At 66.5% G+C, this 22,384-nt stretch overlaps 2 protein-coding genes across 6 annotated transcripts; both read left to right on the top strand.

The window, feature by feature from the left end:
• Positions 1 to 237: 237 nt before the first annotated feature.
• Positions 238 to 13,875, top strand: PALM (paralemmin). Of its 2 annotated transcripts, XM_065858174.2 has the most exons (9): positions 238 to 388; positions 6,314 to 6,362; positions 7,050 to 7,130; positions 7,214 to 7,344; positions 8,350 to 8,473; positions 8,797 to 8,818; positions 9,021 to 9,080; positions 9,901 to 10,032; positions 11,160 to 13,875. In XM_065858174.2, exons 1-9 carry the CDS (start codon positions 384 to 386, stop codon positions 11,741 to 11,743), a joined length of 1,188 nt encoding a protein of 395 aa, XP_065714246.1. In that variant the 5' UTR covers positions 238 to 383; the 3' UTR covers positions 11,744 to 13,875. The 2 variants fall into 2 exon arrangements, with proteins under 2 accessions (XP_065714246.1, XP_065714247.1); XM_065858175.2 differs by lacking the exon at positions 9,901 to 10,032 and having other exon boundaries at positions 240 to 388.
• Positions 13,876 to 15,452: 1,577 nt separating this feature from the next.
• Positions 15,453 to 21,352, top strand: MISP (mitotic spindle positioning). 4 transcript variants are annotated; one of them, XM_065858313.2, is made up of 5 exons: positions 15,453 to 15,562; positions 17,123 to 19,254; positions 20,034 to 20,117; positions 20,414 to 20,452; positions 20,688 to 21,352. In XM_065858313.2, exons 2-4 carry the CDS (start codon positions 17,223 to 17,225, stop codon positions 20,425 to 20,427), a joined length of 2,130 nt encoding a protein of 709 aa, XP_065714385.2. In that variant the 5' UTR covers positions 15,453 to 15,562; positions 17,123 to 17,222; the 3' UTR covers positions 20,428 to 20,452; positions 20,688 to 21,352. The 4 variants fall into 4 exon arrangements, with proteins under 4 accessions (XP_065714385.2, XP_065714386.2, XP_065714383.2 ...); XM_065858311.2 differs by having other exon boundaries at positions 15,456 to 15,562; positions 19,906 to 20,117; XM_071799630.1 differs by lacking the exon at positions 15,453 to 15,562 and adding an exon at positions 15,584 to 15,669 and having other exon boundaries at positions 19,906 to 20,117.
• Positions 21,353 to 22,384: the final 1,032 nt, after the last annotated feature.

A 22,384-nucleotide genomic window follows, 5' to 3' on the forward strand; every position in this document is an offset into this window, starting at 1 on the left:
CATCCCGCCCGCGGTAAGGAGCCGCAGCGTCCGCAGCCCCTCCCTCCCGCCCCGCTCCGAGCACCGCGCACCGGGACCTGCTCTGGGCCCCCCCGCACACCAGCGGCAGCCGCAGCCCCGGGGGCGCCGCGCCCCGAGGCCGGTGAGGGGCGGCGGCAGTGACGGGCCGCGCCCGGCAGACGGAGCTGTGCGGGCGGCGCGGGGGGCGGGAGCGCCGGCGCGGCCCCGACATCCCTGCGCATCCCGCAGCCCCGCCGGGGATGCCGCCGCCCGCCGGGCCCTGAGCGCCGGGACGCCGGCGCCCGCCGGCCCCGCTCCGCCGCGCCTCGCCCGGCCCGACCCCGCCGGAGCCGCCGCCGCCGCCCGCCTCGCCCGCCCGGAAAATGGAGTGAGTACCGGCTCGGGCCGTGCCGCCGCCGCGGGGAGCGGGACCCCGGCACCGGGCCGCGGCCCCCCCCGTGCCGCCGGCTGAGCGCCGCAGTACCGGGGGGGTGGCCCCCGGGTGCCGCGTTCTGCACCCCCGCACTGGGCTGCGGGAACCCCCCACCGCGGGCTTACGGAGCCTGTATCGGGAGCTCGTAACCCCCCTGATGCTGGGGCTTGGGACCCCAAAACTGAGGGCTTGTATCCCACTGACCCTGGAGGCTCAGGACCCCAATACCAGAGGCTTGTATCCCCCCAACACCGAGGCTTGGGACCCCAAAACCAGGACTCGCATCGTCCTGATGCCAGGGCTCGTGACCCCAAAACCAGGGGTTCACATTCCCCCAGATACTGGGGCTCAGGACCCCAATACCGGGAACTTGCAGCCCCCCAATGCTGGGGCCTGGGACCCCAATACTGGGACCTCACATCTCCCCAGTGCTGCTCAGCAGGTGCTGCCCCTCTCTGGGTCCCTGCCCTGCTGTGGGGTCTGAGGCACCAGCTTGGGGTGCAGCTGCGGAGGCCCCAGAGCGGCTGTGGGGGCTGCGGGGGGCGAGTCTCTGCTGGCAGTGGTGCGGGAAGCAGGGGGGTGGGAAGAGCGTTTATTTTTGTGTTTTGAACCTGTTGTTGCTTCTGCGTGTGGCTGGGCTGAGTGGGTGGCTGGGAGCCGCGGACCCCCCCCTGCGCGCACCCCAGCGCTCTGCCGAGGGACCCGGTGGTGATGGGGAATCCTTGTGCACTGGGTCCTACTGGGGGGATGCTCTCTGGCCCCAGCCTTATCCTTTGTGTACTGCCTGGCTGGTTGGAGCTGGGCGTGGGGCTTTGTGGGTGGGTGGGGAAGAGGGAACAAGTTGGGGCCATTGGGGCCCTGGTAGCTGGGGCTGCCCACACACAGGTTTTGCCCCTCAGGGAGACCAGCAGCTCCAGCCTGCAGTGTGCTGGTGCCTGGAGGGCACGGGGCTGGGCAATGTGCTGGGTACCAGCAACAGCAGCTGGCCGGGCTGGCCCTGTGTCACCTAGGCCTTTCTGTCCCCCCATGGCTCTGGTCCCCACCAAAGCAAAGAAGGGTCCCCCCAGCATCTGCTGTGTTTAGCACTGGGGGCTTCTCAGGGCATCCAACCAGCCCAGGGTCAGCTCCTCGCTGCTCCTTGTGGGCACCTCGCCTGGCACGGCTGCGGCACCCGCCAGCGAGTGAGACGCTGGGTGCTCAACAGGTCCTGCTCTTGCTGTCTGCCTCCCGCCTGGGGACCCCCATGGTGTGGGCGAGGGATGGGGCGGTGGTTTCCTGGGGTTGGGGTGGGCTCTGGCTGCCTCAGAGCTGAAAGCACTGTGGGAGGCACTGGTGGAGGCCTGGGGATGTTTCTTATGTCGGAGCGGAGTGGCTCCGCTTGGTACTGGAGGCTTTGTGGTGCGGGGGCTCGGCTGGGCCATTCCATGGGTCCATGTCCCACGGTGGAGGTGTTGGCAGCGAGGAAGGGCGGGAGGAAGGCTGCAGAGCTGCCGTGCACTGGGACAGGTTGGGTGGAGGAGCAGAGCTCAGGGCGGGGGGCAGAAGTGTGCGCAGGAGCCCGAGTCTGTCTTTCCTCCACCCGCGAGGCAAGGAGCCCCTGGGCCCCAGACAGAAGCTGCTCTGGGGTGAGGATGAGCCCTGCAGCAGCCCAGGAGGAGGGAGAGGAGCCAGGCGGATCCTGCCCCAGCCAGGTGTTTCCTGGTGGAGAATGGCTGGACGTGGGCTGAGCCCAGCGCCTTGGCTCGGCGCCGAGGACCGAGCTCCCCGCGGGTGCCTGGGGCTCACGGGGCGCTTCTGCCGGGAGCCACGTTCCTGCCGGCTCCTTGGAGCCTCGTGTGTGCTTGGATTTGTGGCACTAATGTGGGAAAGCTGCGCTGCCTTGTGTGAACAGGAAAACCCAGGGACCAAGCGATGTGGCTGGGGCCACCCCGAGGTGGCAGGGAGCCGGGCGCCGTGTCCTGGGCCAGCGCTGGGGCTGCCTGGCCCAGCCGGTCGGTGCTCCCTCTCTGCTCTCATTCATAAACTGTGGGGGAGTTTCCTGGTGGAGCCTTGCGCCTCTAACTGGAAGGGAGCTGGAAACCCAAGTGTTTGGAGGGCACTTGAACCATTGTTTGAAAGATCTGTAATTTTCCAATCAAACTCCCTCCCCAAGCCTCCGTTCATCAAATATTCATGGGATCCATTTTCTCCTGGCACTCCCAGCCCACGTCTCAGCCCGAAGAATCAATCAGGCAGCTCTGCTTTGCTCTAATGCATCCTGCGTTTTCGGGAGCCTGGGGCTGCCATCTCCTCCTGCCTTCCCCATCTCCCCCATCCCCATCTCCTCCCAAGGCGGCAGCAGCGTGTGATGGGGCTGCGCAGGGTGTGTGTGGAAGGCACGGCTCCCGGGGAGGGAAGGACACGACTGAGCTGGGGTGATGCAGCCAGCTGCGCGGTGGAGGCAGCCAGAACCGTGTGGCAGGGCCGGAGCAGCCCCCGTGTCACCAGGACCCGAGCAGGCGGGTCAGACCCGGTGCCCAGCCGCCCGACACTCGGCTCTTGGGCAGCGCGGATTTCTGGCCGTCCTGGCGCGAGCGGCTGGCTGTTGATTTATTTGCCTTTGCGGTCGATGAGTGCCGGCCCCGGGCTGCACGGCCCCCTCCCCTTTGCTGCCAACAGGGCGTTCGATAGCGGCCCCGCTGCTAATGGCTTCGTGACGGAGGCTTTGCAGCCGCTCCACAGGCGAGCTCCCCACGGCAGCGTCACACCGGGCTCAGCCAAGGGGCCCAGCTCTTGGCATGGGAACAGTGGTGTAAATCAGCGCCGGTCCCTTCGTTACCGCCAATGCTGCCGTTTGCATGGGCTCTTGGTCCCACACCAGGACCCATCTCACCGGGGTCTGTACGAGGGTCTATGCAGTGGTGGCCCCTCGCAGAGCCCTATCTCTGCTCTCCCGCTGGCTCAGAGCTGAGCGAGTGGAAAGGGAACAGAGGTCAGGGGAGTGGAGGAGCAGCTTGAAACGGCTCTTCGCACATTTGGATGAGCTAATGGGAAAAAACAGAGGAAGGCAAATAAACATTATTGTTTCATGTCAGGCGGGGAGGAGATGAAAGGTCATGGGCTTCCCTTGTGATGCTAGGAAATGGCAGCATCAGCAGGGCTGGAAAGAGCTGGAGAGCATGTGGGTGCGTGCATGGGGTGCATGTGTGCTCACACGCGTGTGTGGATCCATCCGTGGGGCCAGAGGCTGCTGCGTTTGGAGGTGGGAGTTCCTGGGGTGTCATCCCCCAGTGCCACCTGTGTCCCTGGTCCCATCGACCTTGTCTCCCATGCCACGGCCCGTGGCTGTCGCTGCCACGCGGTGCATTGGGCACAGCTGGCAGAGCTGCCCTGGGACGCGGGTACCGGGCGGAACAGCAGGAGCCCCTGAACCGGAGCTCATGTGAGCGGCTGAAATGAGGGGGAGGAAGGGCTCGATTTGGGTTTATTTCCAGGGCTCGCGGTTCCGAGGGGGTCGGTGGGTCCCTCCCAGCCCCGGGGTGGCCCCTCGGTCCCCCCGGTCCCCCGCCCGCCGTGCGCATCCGCGCGGCTCGCGCCGTTGCCATGGCGCCGTTGCCAGGGAACCGCCTCCCGGCGCGGCGGAGCCGCCACTCACCGGGCCGGAGCGGCGGGGCCCCATCGCATCGGCCCCGGCTCCATTGCACCGGCCACGGCTCCATCGTACCGGCCCCGGCTCCATCGCACGTCCCCAGCCTGGGGCTGCAGCTCCCGTCCCACGGGGAACAGCGGAGGAAGAAGAGTTGGGGTGCACAGGCGACGGGGACAGAGAGGGCTCGGGGGATGCAGTGAGGGGCATTCAGCCTGTTTTGTGTCTCTCCCTCGGCCAGGAAGATTCCTGGCGTTCAACCCGGGAATGTAGAGAGTGTAGCAAATAATGGAAAATAAAGAGGATGGAGGAGGGAGGAAAAGCAGAACAGAACGTTTCAGGAACGCTGTTAAAGTTTGGATCCATCGAACGGGGCAAGATCCAGGAGAGAAACAGGCCCTGGCCCAAAGCCTTGCGAGTCTGGGGTGCTGAAAGCCGGGCTCGGGGGGGACCCGCAGCCCCGGCGCAGGAAGGTGCCCATGGCAAAGGGCAGCCCTGGGACCCCTGTGCCGGGTCCTGCTGCTCTCAGACCCCCGCGGCCGCGCAGGGAGCGGCGGCAGAGCCAGCGGGGATGGCAAAGGGACTTGCAGACGCTCCGACTTTCCTAGGGTTTGTAATGATTTAATTCCCGGTGGGAGCACGGCGTCGGGCTGCCAGGCGGGTGTGCGCCTGCGCCTGCGAAACAGCCACAAACAGCACAAAAATAACCGCTACAAAAGCGGCACCTTCCCCGGTTTGTTTTTCTGGCCTGGATTTCACAGCCGCCAGGATCCGGGGTGAGGGGAGGACGGGCGGCTCTGAGCAGCTTTTGGTTAATCGCTGCCTTCGAGGGGAGGGCAGGGGGTCCTTTTGGCCCGGCAGAGCCCCTTTGATTTGCTGCACAGCCCAGCTCTTGCACATGCATGTGCTCCTCGCTAATGGCTTTTCCCGCTGTGCTGGGGACACGGCGCTGCCCGCCCCTCCCTGTCCCCCCCGCGCCCCGAGCCGCCCCGCGTGGGCTGGAAGTGCAGGGCCGCTCCTCTTCCTCCTGCCCCTGGGAAGGGACCGATCGCTTCTTGCTCTAATTGCGCTTTCAAAGCGCCAGGGCTGGACCCGGGGGGGCGCGGGCGCAGGTGCAGGGGCGTCCCACCGCCCCCCGCGCATCAGCCATGCCGGCTCCGTGTGCTCGGCAGCTCCGGGGAGCTGGGAAATGATTGCGCACCGAACCACCGGCTCACACCGAGCCCTGGAGCACTGCTCTCTCCTCCGCCGCGGGCAGGGGCTGCAGATGCCCCGCCCGGGCTGCGAGGGCTCGGCCGCGGGGAGCGGAGCCCGAGCCGGCGCCTCCACCGGTGTCCCCTGCGGAGCGGCCGCCTGCGCAGCTGCCCCCTCGCAGGCTCTGCTGTCCCTCGCTCTGGGAAGTAAGTGGCAATGATCCATCGCCTGACGATACCTCTGTGCCTCCCACCCTAATTAGTGTCACAGCTAAGCACCTCGTTAGCGTCGCCTGGCGAGCAGCCAGCCGGCTCCCCGCGGCGCCGGAGCATCCCCAGGCGCAGCCGGCCCCGGGCAGCCGCCCCCAGCCCCGCGCTGCGGCTCCAGCTGCCCAACCTGCACCTAATGGTTCGCGCTGAGAAATTGGGCACGTTGCCGCGGGGGGTCGGGGCACCCCCTTCTTGCAGCACCCCGGGGCCCGGCTGCACCCAGGCAGCTGTGTCGGGGCCAACGCGGCGGCTGCCGCTGGCAGCATCCCCAGCCACAGCCACGGGGATTCGCCTGTTGCAACGTCTGCGTCTGTGCGTGTCTGTGTGTCTGTGCACGTGTGCGTGCGTGTGCCTGTGCGCACAGTCCGGAGAGGTCACTGTCCAGGAAAGGTGTCAGCAGCCAAGAAATGGGCTTGGAATGGAAAGTGTGAGCCAAGTTGAACCGCAGGAGCAGCCAGCACTGTCCCGCTCCAGCCCCTCCACGGTCACCATTTCCATCTGCGCCGCGGTTGTGGGGGGAGCAGGTCCCGCTGTGCCAGGTCGCTCCCAGTGCTGGGCAGGGTGCGTGTCCCAGGGGGTTCGGGCAGGGGCGCCTGGAGGAGCCATGCGGGTGAGCAGCTCCTGGCTCCCGGGTGGTGAGCGTAGGGAAGAAAGCAGCTGGCAGAAGGGAAGGATTCAGCCGTTGTCCGGCTGCTTTGTGCGATTCAATGGTAGGACAATGTCCCCATTCACCCGCACATCTCGTCCACGGGGGCGGCCGCGCTCGTCACCGCTCTCTCTGCTCTCTTGCAGGGTCGTGGAGGCCAGCACGCTGCAGCAGGAGCGGCTGCAGGCCATCGCGGTGAGTCCCGCGTGAGCTGGTGTCCCCATGTCCCCACCGTCACCGGCAGCCTGTGGGGTAGATGTGGGGTGAGGACGGTGCTGGTGCAGGGGCTCCAGCCCAGGAAGCTGCTGTAGGCAGGGACCTGAGTGCCCCCGCAGCACAGAGTGGGGTGCTGGGCTGTTTTACCCCCGGGTGCTGCCCTGTGGCAGCTCCCCTGCCCTCTGCATGCTGCAGCTGCCCCGGCCCAGCCCCTATCTCCCCATCTCCACTGCACAAAGGGCAGATTGTTCTGGGCCAGAGAAGGGGAGCGGGTGACGCTCACCGGGCTGGAACTGACTCTGCTGGAACCATCTGGACCAGCCCCAGGATGTGCGGCCGGGGGGGCGGGGGAGAGGCCATGGGGGCTGGTTCCTCCCATGCTGGCAGCTTGCTCAGCGGGGCCGGAACAGGGGACAGTGACATTTTGAGACAGCGAACAGACTCCAGGCTCTGTCCTGATTTCTCTGCACCCTCCATGCCTCAGTTTCCCCCGGCGAGGGGGAAGCAGCCCTGGGCATGGCTTGTGTCCCGGTGTCCAGACCCTGTGGGAGCCCCTTGCTCCCTGCTGCCCCCCACCCCGGGAATGCTGCTCTGCCCGGGAGGGAGGTGCCCCCACCCCAGTGGTGCCCAGCGCCCATCCTGGCTCTGCCGCTCTGTTTCCCCCAGGAGAAGCGGAAGCGTCAGACGGAGATCGAGAACAAACGGCGGCAGCTCGAGGACGACCGGCGGCAGCTGCAGCACCTCAAGGTGAGGATCCCCTGAGACCCCCAAGGACACGCTGGGGACCCCCAGCTGCAGGGGGCAGGACCTGACCCCTCTCTGCTCCCCAGTCCAAGGCTCTGCGGGAGAGATGGCTGCTGGAGGGAGCCCCGGCCTCAGCCTCCGAGGAGGAGGAGGCCATGAAGAAGCAGATGCAGGAGGATGAGGTGAAGACCAAGGAGCTGGAGGAAACCATCCAGAGGTAACAGGGGGCCAGGATGTCAGGGTGCACTCAGGGGACACCCGAGTGTGGAGATACAGCTCGGTCCCACATGCTGGGCACCAGGAACCCCCCGGCCTCAGCCCAGCCCTCCGTGCCTGTGCTGCCACCAAGAAGGGGCCAGAGCCCCAGCACGGAGGTGTCCGGGCAGCCCGGCTGTCCCGCAAGAATGCAATCAGTCATGGCTGTGCCATTAATTACCGAGCATCGGTGCAGAGAGGGGTCAGGCACGAAGGGGCCTTTGTGTCCAGCTAATGGCGCGGTGCATTCCTCTGCCGGCGCCTCGGCGGAGACAGGAGGTACGGGGGGCTCTGCCGGGGGCTGCTGCCACCACGCTGACAGAGCGGCCCTAATTCCCATGGACAGGAATCTGTGGGGACTCCCCAGAACCCCACGGCATCCCGGGGGGGGCCCTGCTGCTGGCACAGCTCTCAGCTGGGCTCGGTGGCTGGGAACGTGTGGTTGCCCTTGTGGAAGCTCAGTTGGGTTTCAGGCAACTTGTGTGGGAGCTGAGCAGTGATGGAGCAGCGCTGCTCCACGACACCAAGCGAGGGCACTGGCAAGTGCGTGGCGGGCTCCGTTGTCACTGCATTGGGACAGCAAAAGCTGGGGGGTCACACTGTGGGGTCAGTCCTGATGCCTGATGCCCATGGGGTGTTATCTCGTCTGCTTGAGCCGAGCCCATCAGCTGAGCCCGGGTGCTCAGCACCTGCAGAACCACGACCATCGCCCTGCACATCGCTCGCCCCACGGAGCGAGGGCAGCACCCGCTGGGTGAACCCTGTTCTCATCCAGCAAATGCCTTTCCCCTGCGAAGAGGTGGTGATGGCTGCGGCCGAGGTCGGTCGGTCTGTCTGTCCCTGCACCTCACGAGCCCAGAGGCTTCTTTGTGCCTTCCCTCTCCGCTGCACCATCTCGGTGGCCTGCGTTGGCAGGTCTGCCGTGGCTGCCTGCACCGCAGCCTCACGGCCCCCGCTCTCCCCACAGGCTGGAGAAGGAGCTGGAGACGCTGGAGAACGGCAGCTCAGCAGGGTCCACCAAGGAGAACCTGGTGGAGGTGGCGGCGCCGGCCAAGGAGCAGAAGGCAGAGCCCGTCCCCAACGCGCAGAAGGTGGGCACGGCCACGCTGCGGGCAGGGCTGCCCCCTCGGGAGGGGAGCGAGGGTCGGCGTTCGCTCACCCCCAGCCAGACCAGAGCTGGTTCTCACTGCCAGTGCAGAGCAGGGTGCTGCCAGGTGCTGGTGTGGCTGCGGTGGCCCTGGACCCCAGTGGGGTGACCTGGCCACCACCATGTCCCTGCCAGCCCTGGAGCCCCTGCCCTGCCAGTCCCTGTGCCCGTGGGGTTGGGGGTCCCTGGCTCGGGTGGGCTGGGTGCGTGGGTGGTGGGTGCACAGCAGCTCCCGGTGACTCCTGACCTCTCTTTTCTGTTTTGCAGAGTCCCCTGGGCACAGTCAAGGGTAGGTGACCCCCGCCCCCACGCGGTTCCTAATCTTGGGGGGCTGCATGTGCCGCCCCCTTGTGCTGCCCCCAGGGCAGCCCTGTCCCCATGTCCCCGTCCCCTCGCAGGCTCCGGCCTCTCCCCGGGGCCCCTCCCATGGGCGCACAGACAAGTGTGCGATGGTTTAGGCTCTGGTGATCACCTCTCCTCTCCCTCCCCAGCCGAGAAGGTCTCCAGCAGCCCCATGAAGGTGGTGGAAGGCACCGACATGATGAAGGCAGGTGGGTACCTGCTGCCCCGGGAGCAGCTCTCCCTCCCGGCCCTTTCCCCCCCACGCTGCCCCCGCCACCGCCGCTCGATGCCTTTCCACGCCCCAGGCACAGAACATCGTTTATTTGCAATCAGAGCGTTTGTTTTCGCTTCCACCCCGCGGCTGGTTCGTGGTTCGGGGCCTCCCCGTGCCCCGCATCTCTGCTCTGGTTTCATCCTTTGCCTCCTGCTCTGCCTGCGGCTGCTCGGCTGCTAAGGTGGAGGGGCTGGCTCCGGTTTGGGGGAGGCTCAGAGCCCAGGCAGAGCCCATCGCGGGTCCTCGGAGCACAGTGTCACCGGGCCGAGGTGATCCCAGCGCTGGCGGGGACTGGCCGGGAGCCAGCGGAGAGATGCCGAGGATCGCCCGTGCCATGGGGGCAGAGGGGCTGCCCAGTGCCAGCACCCCCGGCGGGGGACATCTCCTGACCCTGGCTCCCAGCCCGCGCGCCACGACTGGCACCGCGCACAGGCCGGACAGACAGACAGATGTGGCACCACCGTGCCTCCATGGCCTGGCTGGGCCCCGCGATGCAGATGCTGCGGAGGTAAGGAGATGCCAGCAGCACCAGGACGGCGACGGCCCCACGGGTGCCATAGGAGGGTTGTGCCCAGGATGTCACATCTGCCTCTGCCATTCACTGCTCCTCGCTGCCGCCTCCCGCATCGCTGCCGCCGCTGAGCACCGCACCGCACCGCTGCCGCGCTGCCGCACCGCTGCCCGCCGCCGCTGCTGCGCAGGGGCTGGGGAGGGCCGGGGCTGCCGTAACGTGCGCTGTCCTCTTTGTGTCCCAGCCATGTATTCGGTGGAGATCACGGTGGAGAAGGACAGAGTGACTGGGGAGACCAAGGTCCTGTCCAGCACCACCCTGCTCCCCCAGAACCACTGTCTGCAGGGGGTCAAGGTGTACGAGGATGAGCTGAAAGGTACGGCCGGGCCCGCAGCGCCCGCAGGAGCAAGGGGCAGAGGACACGGGAGCGGCTGCCTGAGTTGCCCCGGTGGGCACCAGGGACGGGCTGGGGCTGCTCCCACCATCCGCACCAGCTCTGCAGGGACACGGCTCCGGGCAGCCCCCGCCAGCCCCCGAGTGGCCTTGGAGCCGTCCCGGCAGCGTGGGGCAGCCGGTCCCGACGGACCAGCCCTGGTGTGCACATCGTGACCCTGCGCCGCGGGAGAGCGAGAGGAGGATCAGCCGTGCCTGAGACGTGCCGGCGGTGGGGACTGGCCGCAGGGCCAGGGTGCGTTCCGGGGGCTGTTGCTGCAGAGCAGACCCTGGGCTCCACAGAACGACCACCGCGCCAGTGAAACCGCGCTGCACCGGCAGCCGGTCCCGTTCACCACCCTCCCCGTGGCCATGGCCGTGTGTCTGGCCTGGCTGTTGTCCATCACTCCATCGACTGGCTCCTGAAGCTGCTGTGCTGATCGTCTCATGATGCCCCAGGTCAAGTGGAAAATGCGATGAGCTGGAGGCGGCTCTGGCCATGACGCACATCTGCAGCCACGCACCGCGCAACGGCGGCAAAGAGCCCCCTCCCTCCCGGCCACGGGGCCGCGGGCAGCAGGACACGGTGGCCATGGTGGGACGTGGCAGGGCAGCGCCTGCCGAGCGCTCGCCGTGGTGGCGCAGGTGGCAGCACTGATCTGCCACAGCAGCGTGTCAGCCCTGCCGGGCCGGGCAGCAGCCAGACACCATCACACCGCGGTGAGCGCGGCCAGCCTGGCGGTTGTTGGAAACCTGGCTACAGCTCCTGCGGGGCTCACCGGGGCTTCGGATGCGCCAGGGGCCGGGAGCGGCTCCTCATGTTGTGCTTTTGTTTCAGCATCTCCATCTTCTTGCCAGGCAGGGGCGCGGGGGGTCTGGCAGCAGCTCTGGATGGGGGGTCGGGTGCTGCCGGGGGGTCCCAGCCTTGGTGCGGCTTTGGGGAGGGGAAGGGGCCGCTCCCTGGCTGCACAGGAGCTGCGGCCAAGGGGGTTGCACCAGCAGGAGCTTTCCCAGGTCAACTTGAGCCCCTGGCCCGAGCCCCCCTCACCCTCCTTCTCCTTGTCCCCGCAGTGGTGCATGCGGTGAGCGTCGAGGACGGGGCCCTGCAGAACGGGGCGCAGCCCCTCAGCTCCTCCGAGGTCGACGAGCTCCTGCACAAGGCGGACGAGGCCACCCTGAGCGAAGCCACCGGGCGGGAGGTCCCGGCCAAGGGGGGCGAGGGCGCCGGCAGCGCCCCGGGCAGCCAGAAGCCGACGCCGCGGCGGGAGATCACGGGGCTGCAGGCCAAGCCGCGGGAAAGCGCCGCGGTGCCGCCAGGCGAGGGGACGGAGCCGAGTCGCGAGCAGCCCGTCACCATGATCTTCATGGGCTACCAGAACGTGGAGGATGAGGATGAGACCAAGAAGGTGCTGGGGCTGGAGGGCACCATCAAGGCCGAGCTGGTGGTGATCGAGGACACCGAGAGCAAGCCGGAGCCGGCGCAGAAGGACCACGCACCGCCCAATGGCACCGCGCTGGAGCCGGTGGCTGCCCAGCCGCTGGGCGAGGAGGGCTCGGGCGGGCAGAAGCCGGGCGCCAACGCCACGGACGCCAAGGAGGCCGAGCAGGAGATGGACGCGAAGAAGCAGCGCTGCAAGTGCTGCACGGTGATGTGAGCCGCGCCGGCCCCGTGCCGCCGGCGCCGGCTGCCCCCGCCGCACCCCTCCGCCCCGGCCCCCGCTCGCCAGGCCTGGCATGCCGGGCTCCCCCCTGCCGGACACGGACCCTCGTTCTGCAGAGCCGGGGAGATCCAGCACGGCGCCGGCGAAGCCACGGCAGGAGCAGCAACCTGTGGCACCGCTCACCCCGTCTGCCCGACGCCCGCCCCGCGCCGCACCCCACCAGCGCTGCCCGTGGTATTTATTAGAGACCCCCCCGCCCCACGGCACCCACCCCACCGCCCAGCCTCGCCCAACCCCGGTGCCCTCCCAATACCGATGCTGGAGCCTTCCCCTCCTCTCACCGGCAACTTCCCACCCGCCGCCGGAGGACGGAGCCGGTCGGGCTGGGGGCTCGGAGGACAACGCCACGTCCATAGGTGACTCCCAGGGAGCCGGCAAGACCCGCGCTTGGCCCAGCCCACGGCGGGCACTGAGCAGCCCCCCACCTGACTCTGCACCTCCATCACCCGCCGCTCCGGTGGGACAGGCCCTGCGCTGTCCCCTCCCGCTGCCTGCGGATGTCCCTGCTCCATCCTGTGTCCTCATCCCTGAACCCCCTGGCTCGCTGAGCCATGAACCCCCAGGACGGAGCGTGGCCCGGCGAGGGAAGGGCAGCGCGGGCGACACCCCCTCCACGGCGCTCAACCACGGCCGGGGGCTTGCAGGGGACCGTGAGCCACATGTGGCACCTGCGGGGTTTGCCACAGCCTGTCCCTGGGGCTGCGGGCAGGACACTCCGCTCTGCTCCCCGGGTGCTCATGGTGACGTTGCCGCTGCCCAGCACCGATGCCACAGGCTCCCGCGGGGCCTCTCTCTCAGCTGCCATGCCGGCATCACTCGGCTCTATCAGACGAGAGGACCGAGGGTGCCATGGCTGGGTGCCCACGTCCTCCCAGGGTGACGCGGGTGATGATGGCAGCGAGGGAGGGGAAGCTGGGAGGTCCCAGCCCCATGGGGACGGGGACAGGGCAGGAGCAGCAGTGGAGGGTGGCCCAGTGCTGCGTCCCCCTCCTGCCCTGGCCGCTTTGTGGAGCCGCTTGCTGGGGCCGGGGGCTGCAGCAGCTGCTCCCCAGGTCGAGCAGGGCAGCCCGGTTCACCCCAGTTCACCCCAGTTCGCCCCAGGCACCAGCACTGGGAGCTGCTGGGGTCCGATGTCCCATGGAGGTGTCCCCAGGACACCGTATCCGTGCCGCAGCTGTGAGCACCTTCCCCGCTCCCCCCAGCCCGTGCCCCAGCCCTTCAGCGGGGATTTCACCACCAGCACCAGCGTTTCCTCCCCACTGAGACCCGCTGGGGCAGGCGGGAGGGTGGGGGGGGTCCCACAGCAGCACCCATGGGTGCTGAGCCCTGCCCAGGCCACAGGTGCTTCTGCCACGGCAGCTGAGGCAGCTGGTGGGGGTGGCCCCCCCCAAGGCCTCCCTTCCCCCTCACCCCCTCGTGTGTGCAGTGACCCCCCCATCACATCCCAGTTGCCCCCCAGTTACCACCCAGGCTGTGGTTTTCCCCCAGTGGGGGCTGCGGGGGTTACGATGCTGAGTCCTGGGGGGAGCGCAGCCCCGAGCCCCCTCCAACCACCCAGCACCTCTAGGAGAGGCAGAGCTGAGGGGGGAATGGGGGGTCAGGGCTGACACCCCCTGGGGGGAATGGGGACCCTCTCCCGCAGACGGGCATCGCTGGAGCCCCATTGCTGCAGAGCAGGGGGGCTGGGGCTGGATGCTGCGGGGCAGCTGCCCCATGGATCCTGGGGACTGGTTGGGGTGGGTCCCCAGCGGGGACGCACATCACCTCCTGCCACCCCCACCCAGCCCCCCGCCAGGGCCCCCTCCTGCACCCCCTGCCCCTCGGCTGGTGCCAGCCCCTGGCCCCATCTGGCCCCATGACGCAGGGAGGGGATCAGGCCCCTGGGCCTGGGGGGTCCGTGCACCCCAGCCCCATCCCGGGCACCCCCCGCCGGCCCCCGCTGAAGTGCACTTCCCGTGTCCCCCAGCTTTTCACTCGTGCCGAAGCCGTTGGAAGTTTCCCCTCCCCAACCCCTCCCCGTTGTTTGTAAAACACCTGAATTGAGCAAATAAACTGTGTGACCAACAGCTGGTGCCTCCGCCCTCGCGGGGAGACTGGGGCTGGCGCCCCAATGCCTGGCACCCGCGCTCAGCACCCCCGTGGGGGGAACGGGGCTGGGATGGGGATCCTGGGGGTACAGGGGACGGGGATGGTGGAAATGAGGATTTAGGGGCTGAGGATGTTGGGGATGGGGAGGATGGGTTGAGGATGATGGGATGAAGATGCTGGGGATGATGGGATGGGGATAATGGGGATGGGGATGATGGGATGAGGATGCTGGGGATGATGGGATGGGGGTGGTGGGATGAGGATGCTGGAGATGAGGATGAGGGGATGGGGATGATGAGATGGGGATGTTGGGGATGGGGATGATGGGATAGAGATGCTGGGATAGGGATGCTGGGAAAGGGCTCTGCTGCCCCTTCCCTAGCTTAGCTGTGGCTCCTCTTGTCCCTGCCCTGGGGCTTCTCCGAAGGGGCAGTGCCGGGGTCAGCGTTCCCCGGGTGCCCTCACCGTATGGCTGTGGGCTGGGGGTTCCTGCTCTGCCCAGGGCTGCGATGCCAGGGCTCATTCCGTGGTGCTGGGGCCCCATCCCTGCTCCGTGCCAGCGCAGGAGCTGAGCACACACCCCACACGGGCGTGGTGGCTCCCGGCTCCCCGGCCATCACCCGTGGACTTTGTCTCAGCCCCGCGGTAAAACAGGCTCCGCTCTCCTGCCCGGAAACGCAGAGCTGCTGGCAGCTGCACCGCAGCCACTGTCCCCAGGCCACCCAGTGCCAGAGCCACCAGCCCACAGAGTGGGCTTGGGGACACCGAGGGGCTGGGCAGAGGGTAAGTGGGACCCCTGGCACCGCACAGCCAGGGCGAGTGGTGTTTGGCACCGTCACCCTGCTGGGCCAGCACCGGCGACAGCGGGGCCAGGGGGCTCATGGCAGGAGGAGCAGGACTGTTGTGGCGGGGCAGGGAGGACGAGGACAGGGACTCAGCACCAGGCTGAGCATCCCAGCAAAGCATCGCCTGCTGGTGCCAGCGGAGAGGGCGGATCTGGGCGCTGGGGCCAGCAGGGAGCGGGGCTGGGGCAGCACCGGGGTGGTGGGGCCGGCACAGCCAGGGCTGCCATGGCAGCGAGGGCACCCGCCCCAGAACCACCACACAAACACTGGGTTATTGGGTGCCGGGAGGGGCCCTGTGGCGTTATCATAGGGGCTCCCACGGAGGTCACAGCCCACGGGCTCCTCCGCACCCTCCCCAGCCGGCACCACCGTGTCGGGGCCCTGGGTGGGGCCTTGGGGGTCTCAGCCCCCGCGGGGCTGGAGTTCAGTCCATGGTGAGGTGCTGCAGGAAGGCGTTGGTGCACGGCTGCACCGGTGCACGGGTGTGTTGGTGCACGAGCATATGGGCCCACGGGTGCATCGGCACGCTGGCGTGTGCCACAGGGGGGCCAAGGGCACCGTCCCGGCGTGGGAGCCAGCTGCAGCGGGCGATGGTGGCGCGGGGGGGTCGGGAACAGGGCATTGAACCGCGGCCAGCGCTGAGCCCAGCACAGTTCTTGGAATTCTTCCTGGGCTCGAGCTGGGCTTATCAGGGCCCTGCAGCCCTGCGGCCCCCCCGCCCCTCCCGCCGCCCCAGCCACTCCCAGGCGGCCGCGGCTCCGCTGGGTGCCCCGTGCAGCCTCCCCGGGCATGGGGACCCCCCCAGCAGCTCCCCCAGACAGTAAGTGCTGCGCGATCGGGGTGAGGGCAACGGCAACGCTGGGACGGCCATTGCCCCCCAGCCTTGGCGTGGCGGTTCCCCACGCATGGTCCAGCTGTGACGAGGGGGTACGTGCACACCGGCTCTGGTCGCGGTGCCAGGCGAGGGGCGCGGTGGCGCGGTGACACGGTCCTGCGTGGTGACACGGTCCTGCACGGCTCCTGCAGGAGCACAGGCGGCCTCTGTGCAGGGGGGTGGGCGCACTGCAGTTCTGCAGGACCCTGGGGTGGGGGGACCCTGGAAAACTCCCTGGGTGTCTCTTTATGGTGGGGGGCCCAGGCCAGGCTGGTGGGTGTTGTGATGCTGCTTTCTCCACCCAGCATCCCCCTGGGGTGCTTGATTGGGCTGGGGCAGTTTGGCATGGGGGGGACAAGCCTGGGACCCCCACAGTCCCACAGCACTGGCCACCGGGGTTGAGGCAGCCGGGTTGTTTTGGGCGCCGCTTCGGGATGGGCTGTGGTGTGTCCAGGAGCTCAAATAACAGCCCTGCTGTGTCCCCTCCCCACTCCCCAGTGAGGGGTCCCCTCCCAGCAGGGACCTCTGACCCCTCCAGCCGCGATAAGGGGTGCGAGCAGCGTTTTCACTATTCGTGTCACCAGAGGCTGTAAAAGAGCAACAGGGAATGACGGGTGACAGGAATTCAGCTGGGCAGGGAGCACCGGGAACGGCAGCTCCCGCGCATCCCAGCCCCATTCCTGCTGCCCCAGGGGGCTGAGCCCCCCGGCTGGGCATGGGGCTGGGGCATCACCCTGGGGTCCCACAGCTGCCCCAAATGAGCCCCAGGAAAGGCTTAAAAAGCTCCTCAGGTGCAGGGGAAGGGCCCAGCCAGGCGGGATGGGAGGGGAGCAGAGGGAGCGCTGTCACCGCATGGCGATGGCCGGGCTGTGGTGACACCTTGGCGAACAGAGAGGATGTGCCACTTGTCTGTGGTCACTCCCAGCTTGTCTGTTTGTCTTTCTGGCACAGAGGTCAGACCAGGGATGGCATGTGCACCGTGGCGAGAGCTGCTGTGTCACAGGGAGCCGCCTGTGCCACCTCCCTTCCCCGGCACCCGCGTCCCACCCGGTTAGCGCAGCAGCACCGACGCCAAGGTCGGGGCGGTTTACTCCCGCTTCACATGACACGGGGGTTAAAGTCTCTCCTTTTTATGAGCCATGAAACCATTTTTATGATCCGGGCTGTTTCAATAGCTCGACTATCTGGAGCCTCTTCCCGCAACCACGCCAGGAGGGTTTCCAGGCAGGGGTGGACCCGGTGCCGCCGGTGCCTCTCCCTGCGCCAGGGGATGCTCCCGGCGCTGCTCCCTGCCCGGTGCGTGCGGTTTGGCACCGGGGCGGCGGAGGCTGGTGCAGCCGAGCGGACACGCTGTGGCTGGTTGGTGACAGTGGTGTTTGTCCCCTGGCACAGGGATCTCCCGGTCACCATCCGAGCGAGGACAGTGGTGCCAGGCTGGGGGGAGCCGCCACCCCCTCCTTGGCTCTGTCTCCCGCTCCTGACACCACTGTCCCCTCCTACCCGCAGGTCCTGCCCTGTGTCCCCACAAGGGCGGCCTCGACGCTGAACAGCATCCCCGGTCCCGGTTGAGGCTGGCGGAGGAGTGACCGCCGACACAGCCCAGGAGATGGACAGGGTCACCAGGCACCTGGTGTTCCAGCTCCCGCAGACCTCGCAGCGGCTCGATGGCGGCGATGGCGCCCCGGCCGGCTCGCTCGCGGCGCACAGGGCTGACAGCGACGACGACGTGTTTGGCTCCGCTCGACACAGCAGCCACAGGGTGGAAAACGGCTACAGCTGGAAAACAAGGGCCAAGTCACCCTCAAATTTCCTGGATGGTGGAAAAGATGTCTGGACCCCATCCCCGGACAGGGAGTCCAAGCTGGAGGTGGTGAAGTCGGGAAGCTTGTACGACCTCAGGGCTTACAGAGGCGAGAGGAAGCCCTCGAAGCTTTACGATGAGGATGAGCAGGAACAGCCCAGGGTCCCCCCACCCAACATCTCACCCGAGAAAGCCAGGGAGCTGGAGGACGAGCGGAGGGAGATCATCCGGAGCCAGGCGCTGAGGAAGAGCTCCACCACGGCCGAGCGCTGGAGCTCCCTGGATGAGCTGAGCTCCATCGCCGCGGGCTCGGACGAGGGCAGGCGCACAGGCAGCTTCACCACCAGCTTCTCCCTTTGCTTCGACAAGTCCCCCTCAGGGAGGGGAGCGACGCCTGTCGACCCTGAGAACATTGACACAGAGCAGATCAACTTCTCTGCTGCTCGGCAACAGTTCCTGATGCTGGAAAAGACCAGCCCGGCCAATTTCTTCAGCCCAGGGCAACAGCCCATGTCTCCAAAGCCAGAGTCAATGGCAAAAGTCTCTCGGCAAGAGTGGCACAGCCCCGAGATGGCCACGAAGGCTGCAAGAGGTTATGGTAATGCCAGTCCATCCAGCCAGAGCAGGACGGACAAGGCCGTCTATCAGGTTTACAGCGTGTCCTACAAGACACCCGTGAAGGAGGAGGTTGGTGCTCCCAGAAGGGCTGATACTGACAGGTCATATTCCACCAGGAAAAGCTCCGGCTTGACCAAAGCATCTTCCCGAGAGGACCTGGACTCCGGCTTGGGCGAGATGTATAATGGAGGCAACGCAGGCTACGCCAGCGATGGCAGCGTGTCCAACGAGGTCTTCAACGGCATCGTGGAGTTGAGGACCAGCAGCAACGGCCTGGACAAGGAGACAAAGATCAGCAACGAGACACCCATTGAGCGGGAGATCCGCATGGCGATGGAGAGGGAGGAGAACCTGTGGAAGGAGCGGGGGATCCAGCGGCTGACCTCCAGCAGCGAGCTGGTGGAGATCCAGACCAAGCCGCTGCTCTCCATACACAGCTCCCCTGGCCCCGGCAGGAAAGGGAAGGACAAAGGCCGTGCTTCCATTTACGTCCAGAGGGAAATCGAGCAGGAAACCAAACGCGAGGAAGATCTGAAGAGGCAAGGGAGGCTGCTGGGGACGTACGACAGGGGGACGCAGCAGGAGCTGGACGAGCGCAGGAGGGTGTTCGAGCAGGAGGACGCGGCCCCGCAGGCGCCCGCCCCGGCCAGGAGGGCAGACGAGTGGCGGAGCTGGGCCAGCGAGCTGGCAGCGGAGCAGCCCCCGAGCCACGGTCCCCACGCTGCAGAAGACACCAAGGGCGGGAGAAGCCTCCCCAGCTACGCAGTGAGCACCGTGCGCTTCCAGGTGTCCCCGCCGCGTTTCACCGCCAGCGAGAAGAGCCGGGAGCAGGTGACGCTGTCCCAGCGCAGTTCCACCAGCACACAGGGCGGCGAGGATTCCCGGGGAGGAAGGCTCCCCAGCTCCACGCCGAGCCCCGGCACGGCCGTCCTGCCCAGGGAGTACTTCTCCCTGCCCTTCTGGAAGCCCAAGCTCTCCTTCGTGGATGACATGGGGACGCCGCAGCCACTGCGGAGGGAGGACGGCCGGGAGGAACAGTACCGGCTCCGGACCTGGAAGCCGCAGACGTCGGCGCTGATCGAGGAGGAGATCCGGAGCGACCTGCAGCGGGAAGAGGAGCTGCAGGAGCAGCGGCGGCGGCGGCAGCTGCTGGATGGGGACTCCCAGGTCAGCGGGGACGGCATTCACCATGACGGCTCCCACTCCCGGCACAGCTCAGGTAAGGGGGGATCGGTGGGCAGGGGTCTGTCCCTCAGGTCAGGGCCACCGCTCCAGCCCCACATTCCTTGTGGAGTGTCAGCAGGGGCAAGGGTGGCACCGTGGGGCGCCCATCCCAAGGCACCTTCCTGGCAGTGTCCCCAGTCTGCACAAGGTGCCTCTCACAGGCTCTGTGAGAGCAGAGTGGCCACGGTGGGGACCGAGAGGGACAGAGCCCTGGATGGGAAACATCAAGTCCCAGCCTGAGAGGCTGTGGGTGTGTGGTCCAAGTTCCTCCCTGCAAGGATGTGCTGAGATGCCCCAAGGAACCCTGTGTGTTGGTAGCAAGTTGTCCTGGGAGAAAAAATCCTCCTTGGGCACACATTCTGTGGTCAGCAAGCACAAGTGCTTGGTGGGAAGTCCCTGGAGCAGCCCAGCCTGGCGAGATGTGGCTGTGAGGGATGGGCTCTGCGGGAGCAGCGCAGCTTTTCATTCCAGAGCTGCTCAGATTTTGATGACTTCGTGTCATGTTGCCACAGAAAACAGTGCTGGAATGGCCGAGTAGTGCCCAGCTCCTGCGTTTCCCTTCCCTCGCTGCTGACAATCCCCTGTGGGCACCTGAGCCCCATGAGCACTTCTGGTGTCCCTCACCCGATGGCTCTTTCTCTTGAAGCTGCCTCAGGTGTCAGCGGCAGCTACTCGGTGTCCGGGTCCCCCGTGGCCGCTCCTGCCCCGCACCAGGCGGGGATCCTGGGGCTGATCTCGTCCTTCACCCCACTGAGAGTGGCCGGTCCCTCCCAGGGCGGCACGGAGACCCTCGACCCCGACTCGGCTCGTTCCAGCCCCTTCGAGGAGCGGAGGAGGAGGGTGAAGGAGGAAGGAAAGGTGAATGTGACAGGTGGTGAGGCTGGTGGCCTTGGGGCTGGGGACGCTCATGCCTGACTCCCACTTGAGCTGGGGATGCAGCTGCTCGGGTTGGTGGGAGACCCGGTGGTGGTGGCACCGGCGCGGGGCTGTGCCGACCCCAGGGACCGCAGGGGAGCTCTGGTCCTGGTCCAAAGCCACCGCTGGATGTGGGGAGGGCACACGGGCACACCTGCCCCCCATGCCCAGTATCGGGCTGCCTCTGGGTGTTCCCCTGCAAGCTGCTGCTCTCTGACCCCTTTTTCCCCTTTTCACAGTACGCAGGCATTGAACCCGTTGACAAGATCAACACGGAGGTAAAGTCCTTTATGTGCTCAGGGGCTCTGCTTGCGCTGCCCTGACCTCACACCCCATGTCCCCTCGGCTCCTCTCGCTCCTGGGTCCTGGTGCAGGGGACTGGATGGGGGTGCCACAGTCACCATCTGGTGGATTAACCTGAACGGGAGGCGCTTCTGGCTGGGAGGGTGCAAAAAGATCATTTATAAAAATATCTTCTTTATAAAAAGATACCGTGCCTTCGGGTTCCCTCAGGTTGTGGAGAGCACCAGGGTGACTCGTCACAAGAGCGCCATGGCCCAGCGCTGGGAGGCCGGGCAGTACATCAGGGACGAGGACTGAGGGGCCCACGGGGCCACCGGACTTGGCCGCGTCCCTCCCCGTTTGGCACCGACTGACCCGTGATTGAAATACCTGATCAGTTCAGCTCCTGGTTATCATCAGAATCAGAGACTTGTACACTGCAAATCACATTCATGCTTAATACAACAGACAATCCTTCCAATGCGTTAGATCTGCTCCTTCATTCCCCCTTCCCTTCGAGGTGAGGTAATAGGTTGGGGTTTTTTCTTAAGAGGGGAAAAATTGGATCACTTTCTTTTAATCATTTCTGCGAGGAGACAGCCAGATGAAATCATACGGTAATTTAACTTCTTTCTCATGGGAAGCTGTGTCTCCGGCTTACAAAAAAGCTATTTCATTTCTAAGAGTTTTGAAGTATTACACCATCAGGCATCACCTAGCGGGGACACCTCGACTGACGGATACCCCGGGATCAAAATCAGCATCAAAGTGAGCAACAAACGTCCCTGCTTAACCCATGTGATTTGCTGGGATGCAGTAATATAATATACATATATATATATATATAAAAATGCTGTTTATTTTGCTAATTTATTAAAGAGTCAGTGCTTTCCCTCTTTCTCTGTTCTGTCTGTCAGCTCCGCTGGGTCGGAGCCTCCGCGCTTGGGGAGACGGGACTGGGAGAGGGAGCGGAGCCCGCTGCCCGTCCCCGCTGTCCCCGCTGTCCCCGCTGTCGCTAGGTGGCTCCCGGCGAGCGCACAGGCACCGCCATCCCCGGGCACCCACGGGCGAGCGTGGGGCCGAGGGGCCGGGCCCGCGTGTGGAACCCTCAGGAAACGCGGGTTCGGTACCGGCGGGAGGGATCTCGGGGCAGGGCCGCCGAACGGGGCCACTCAATTCTGCTCCTTGTTGCCGAGCCCGCCCGGCAAAGACCCGGAGCCCGGCCCGGCCGCACAGCCCCGCTCGGGGCTGATCCCAGTGATTCCAGTGATCCCAGCCCCGCCCGGGGCCGACCCCAGTGATCCCAGCCCCGCTTGGGGCTCAGCCCAGTGATCCCAGTGATCCCAGCCCCGCCCAGGGCTCAGCCCAGCGATCCCAGCGATCCCAGCTCTGCCCAGGGCTGATCCCAGTGATCCCAGTCCCGCTCGGAGCTGATCCCAGTGATTCCAGTGATCCCAGCCCCGCCCGGGGCCGATCCCAGTGATCCCAGCCCTGCTCGGCGCTCAGCCCAGTGATCCCAGTGATCCCAGCTCCGCTCAGGGCTCAGCTCAGTGAGCCCAGTGATCCCAGTCCTGCCCAGGGCTGATCCCAGTGATCCCAGCCCTGCTCGGGGCTCAGTCCAGTGATCTCAGGGATCCCAGCCCCGCTCAGGGCTCAGCCCAGCCATCTCAGTGATCCCAGTCCCGCTCAGGGCTGATCCCAGTGATCCCAGCCCCGCCCGGGGCTCAGCCCAGTGATCCCAGTAACCCCAGCCCCGCCCAGGGCTCCACCCAGGTGTGGCCTAAGTAGGTGAGAAAAGCCCGACCTTGTGGGTGTCCTGGTGATGGTCCCATCTGTGTTGGACAGTGCGGGTGAAGCTGAGCACACCCTGGGAGCATCTGATCAAGCGAGTTTGTATCTTTTTTTATGGCTCTTTAAACATCTCTAAG

The sequence above is a fragment of the Patagioenas fasciata genome, chromosome 27, assembly GCF_037038585.1.
Source record: "Patagioenas fasciata isolate bPatFas1 chromosome 27, bPatFas1.hap1, whole genome shotgun sequence".
NCBI classification, from domain to species: domain Eukaryota; kingdom Metazoa; phylum Chordata; class Aves; order Columbiformes; family Columbidae; genus Patagioenas; species Patagioenas fasciata.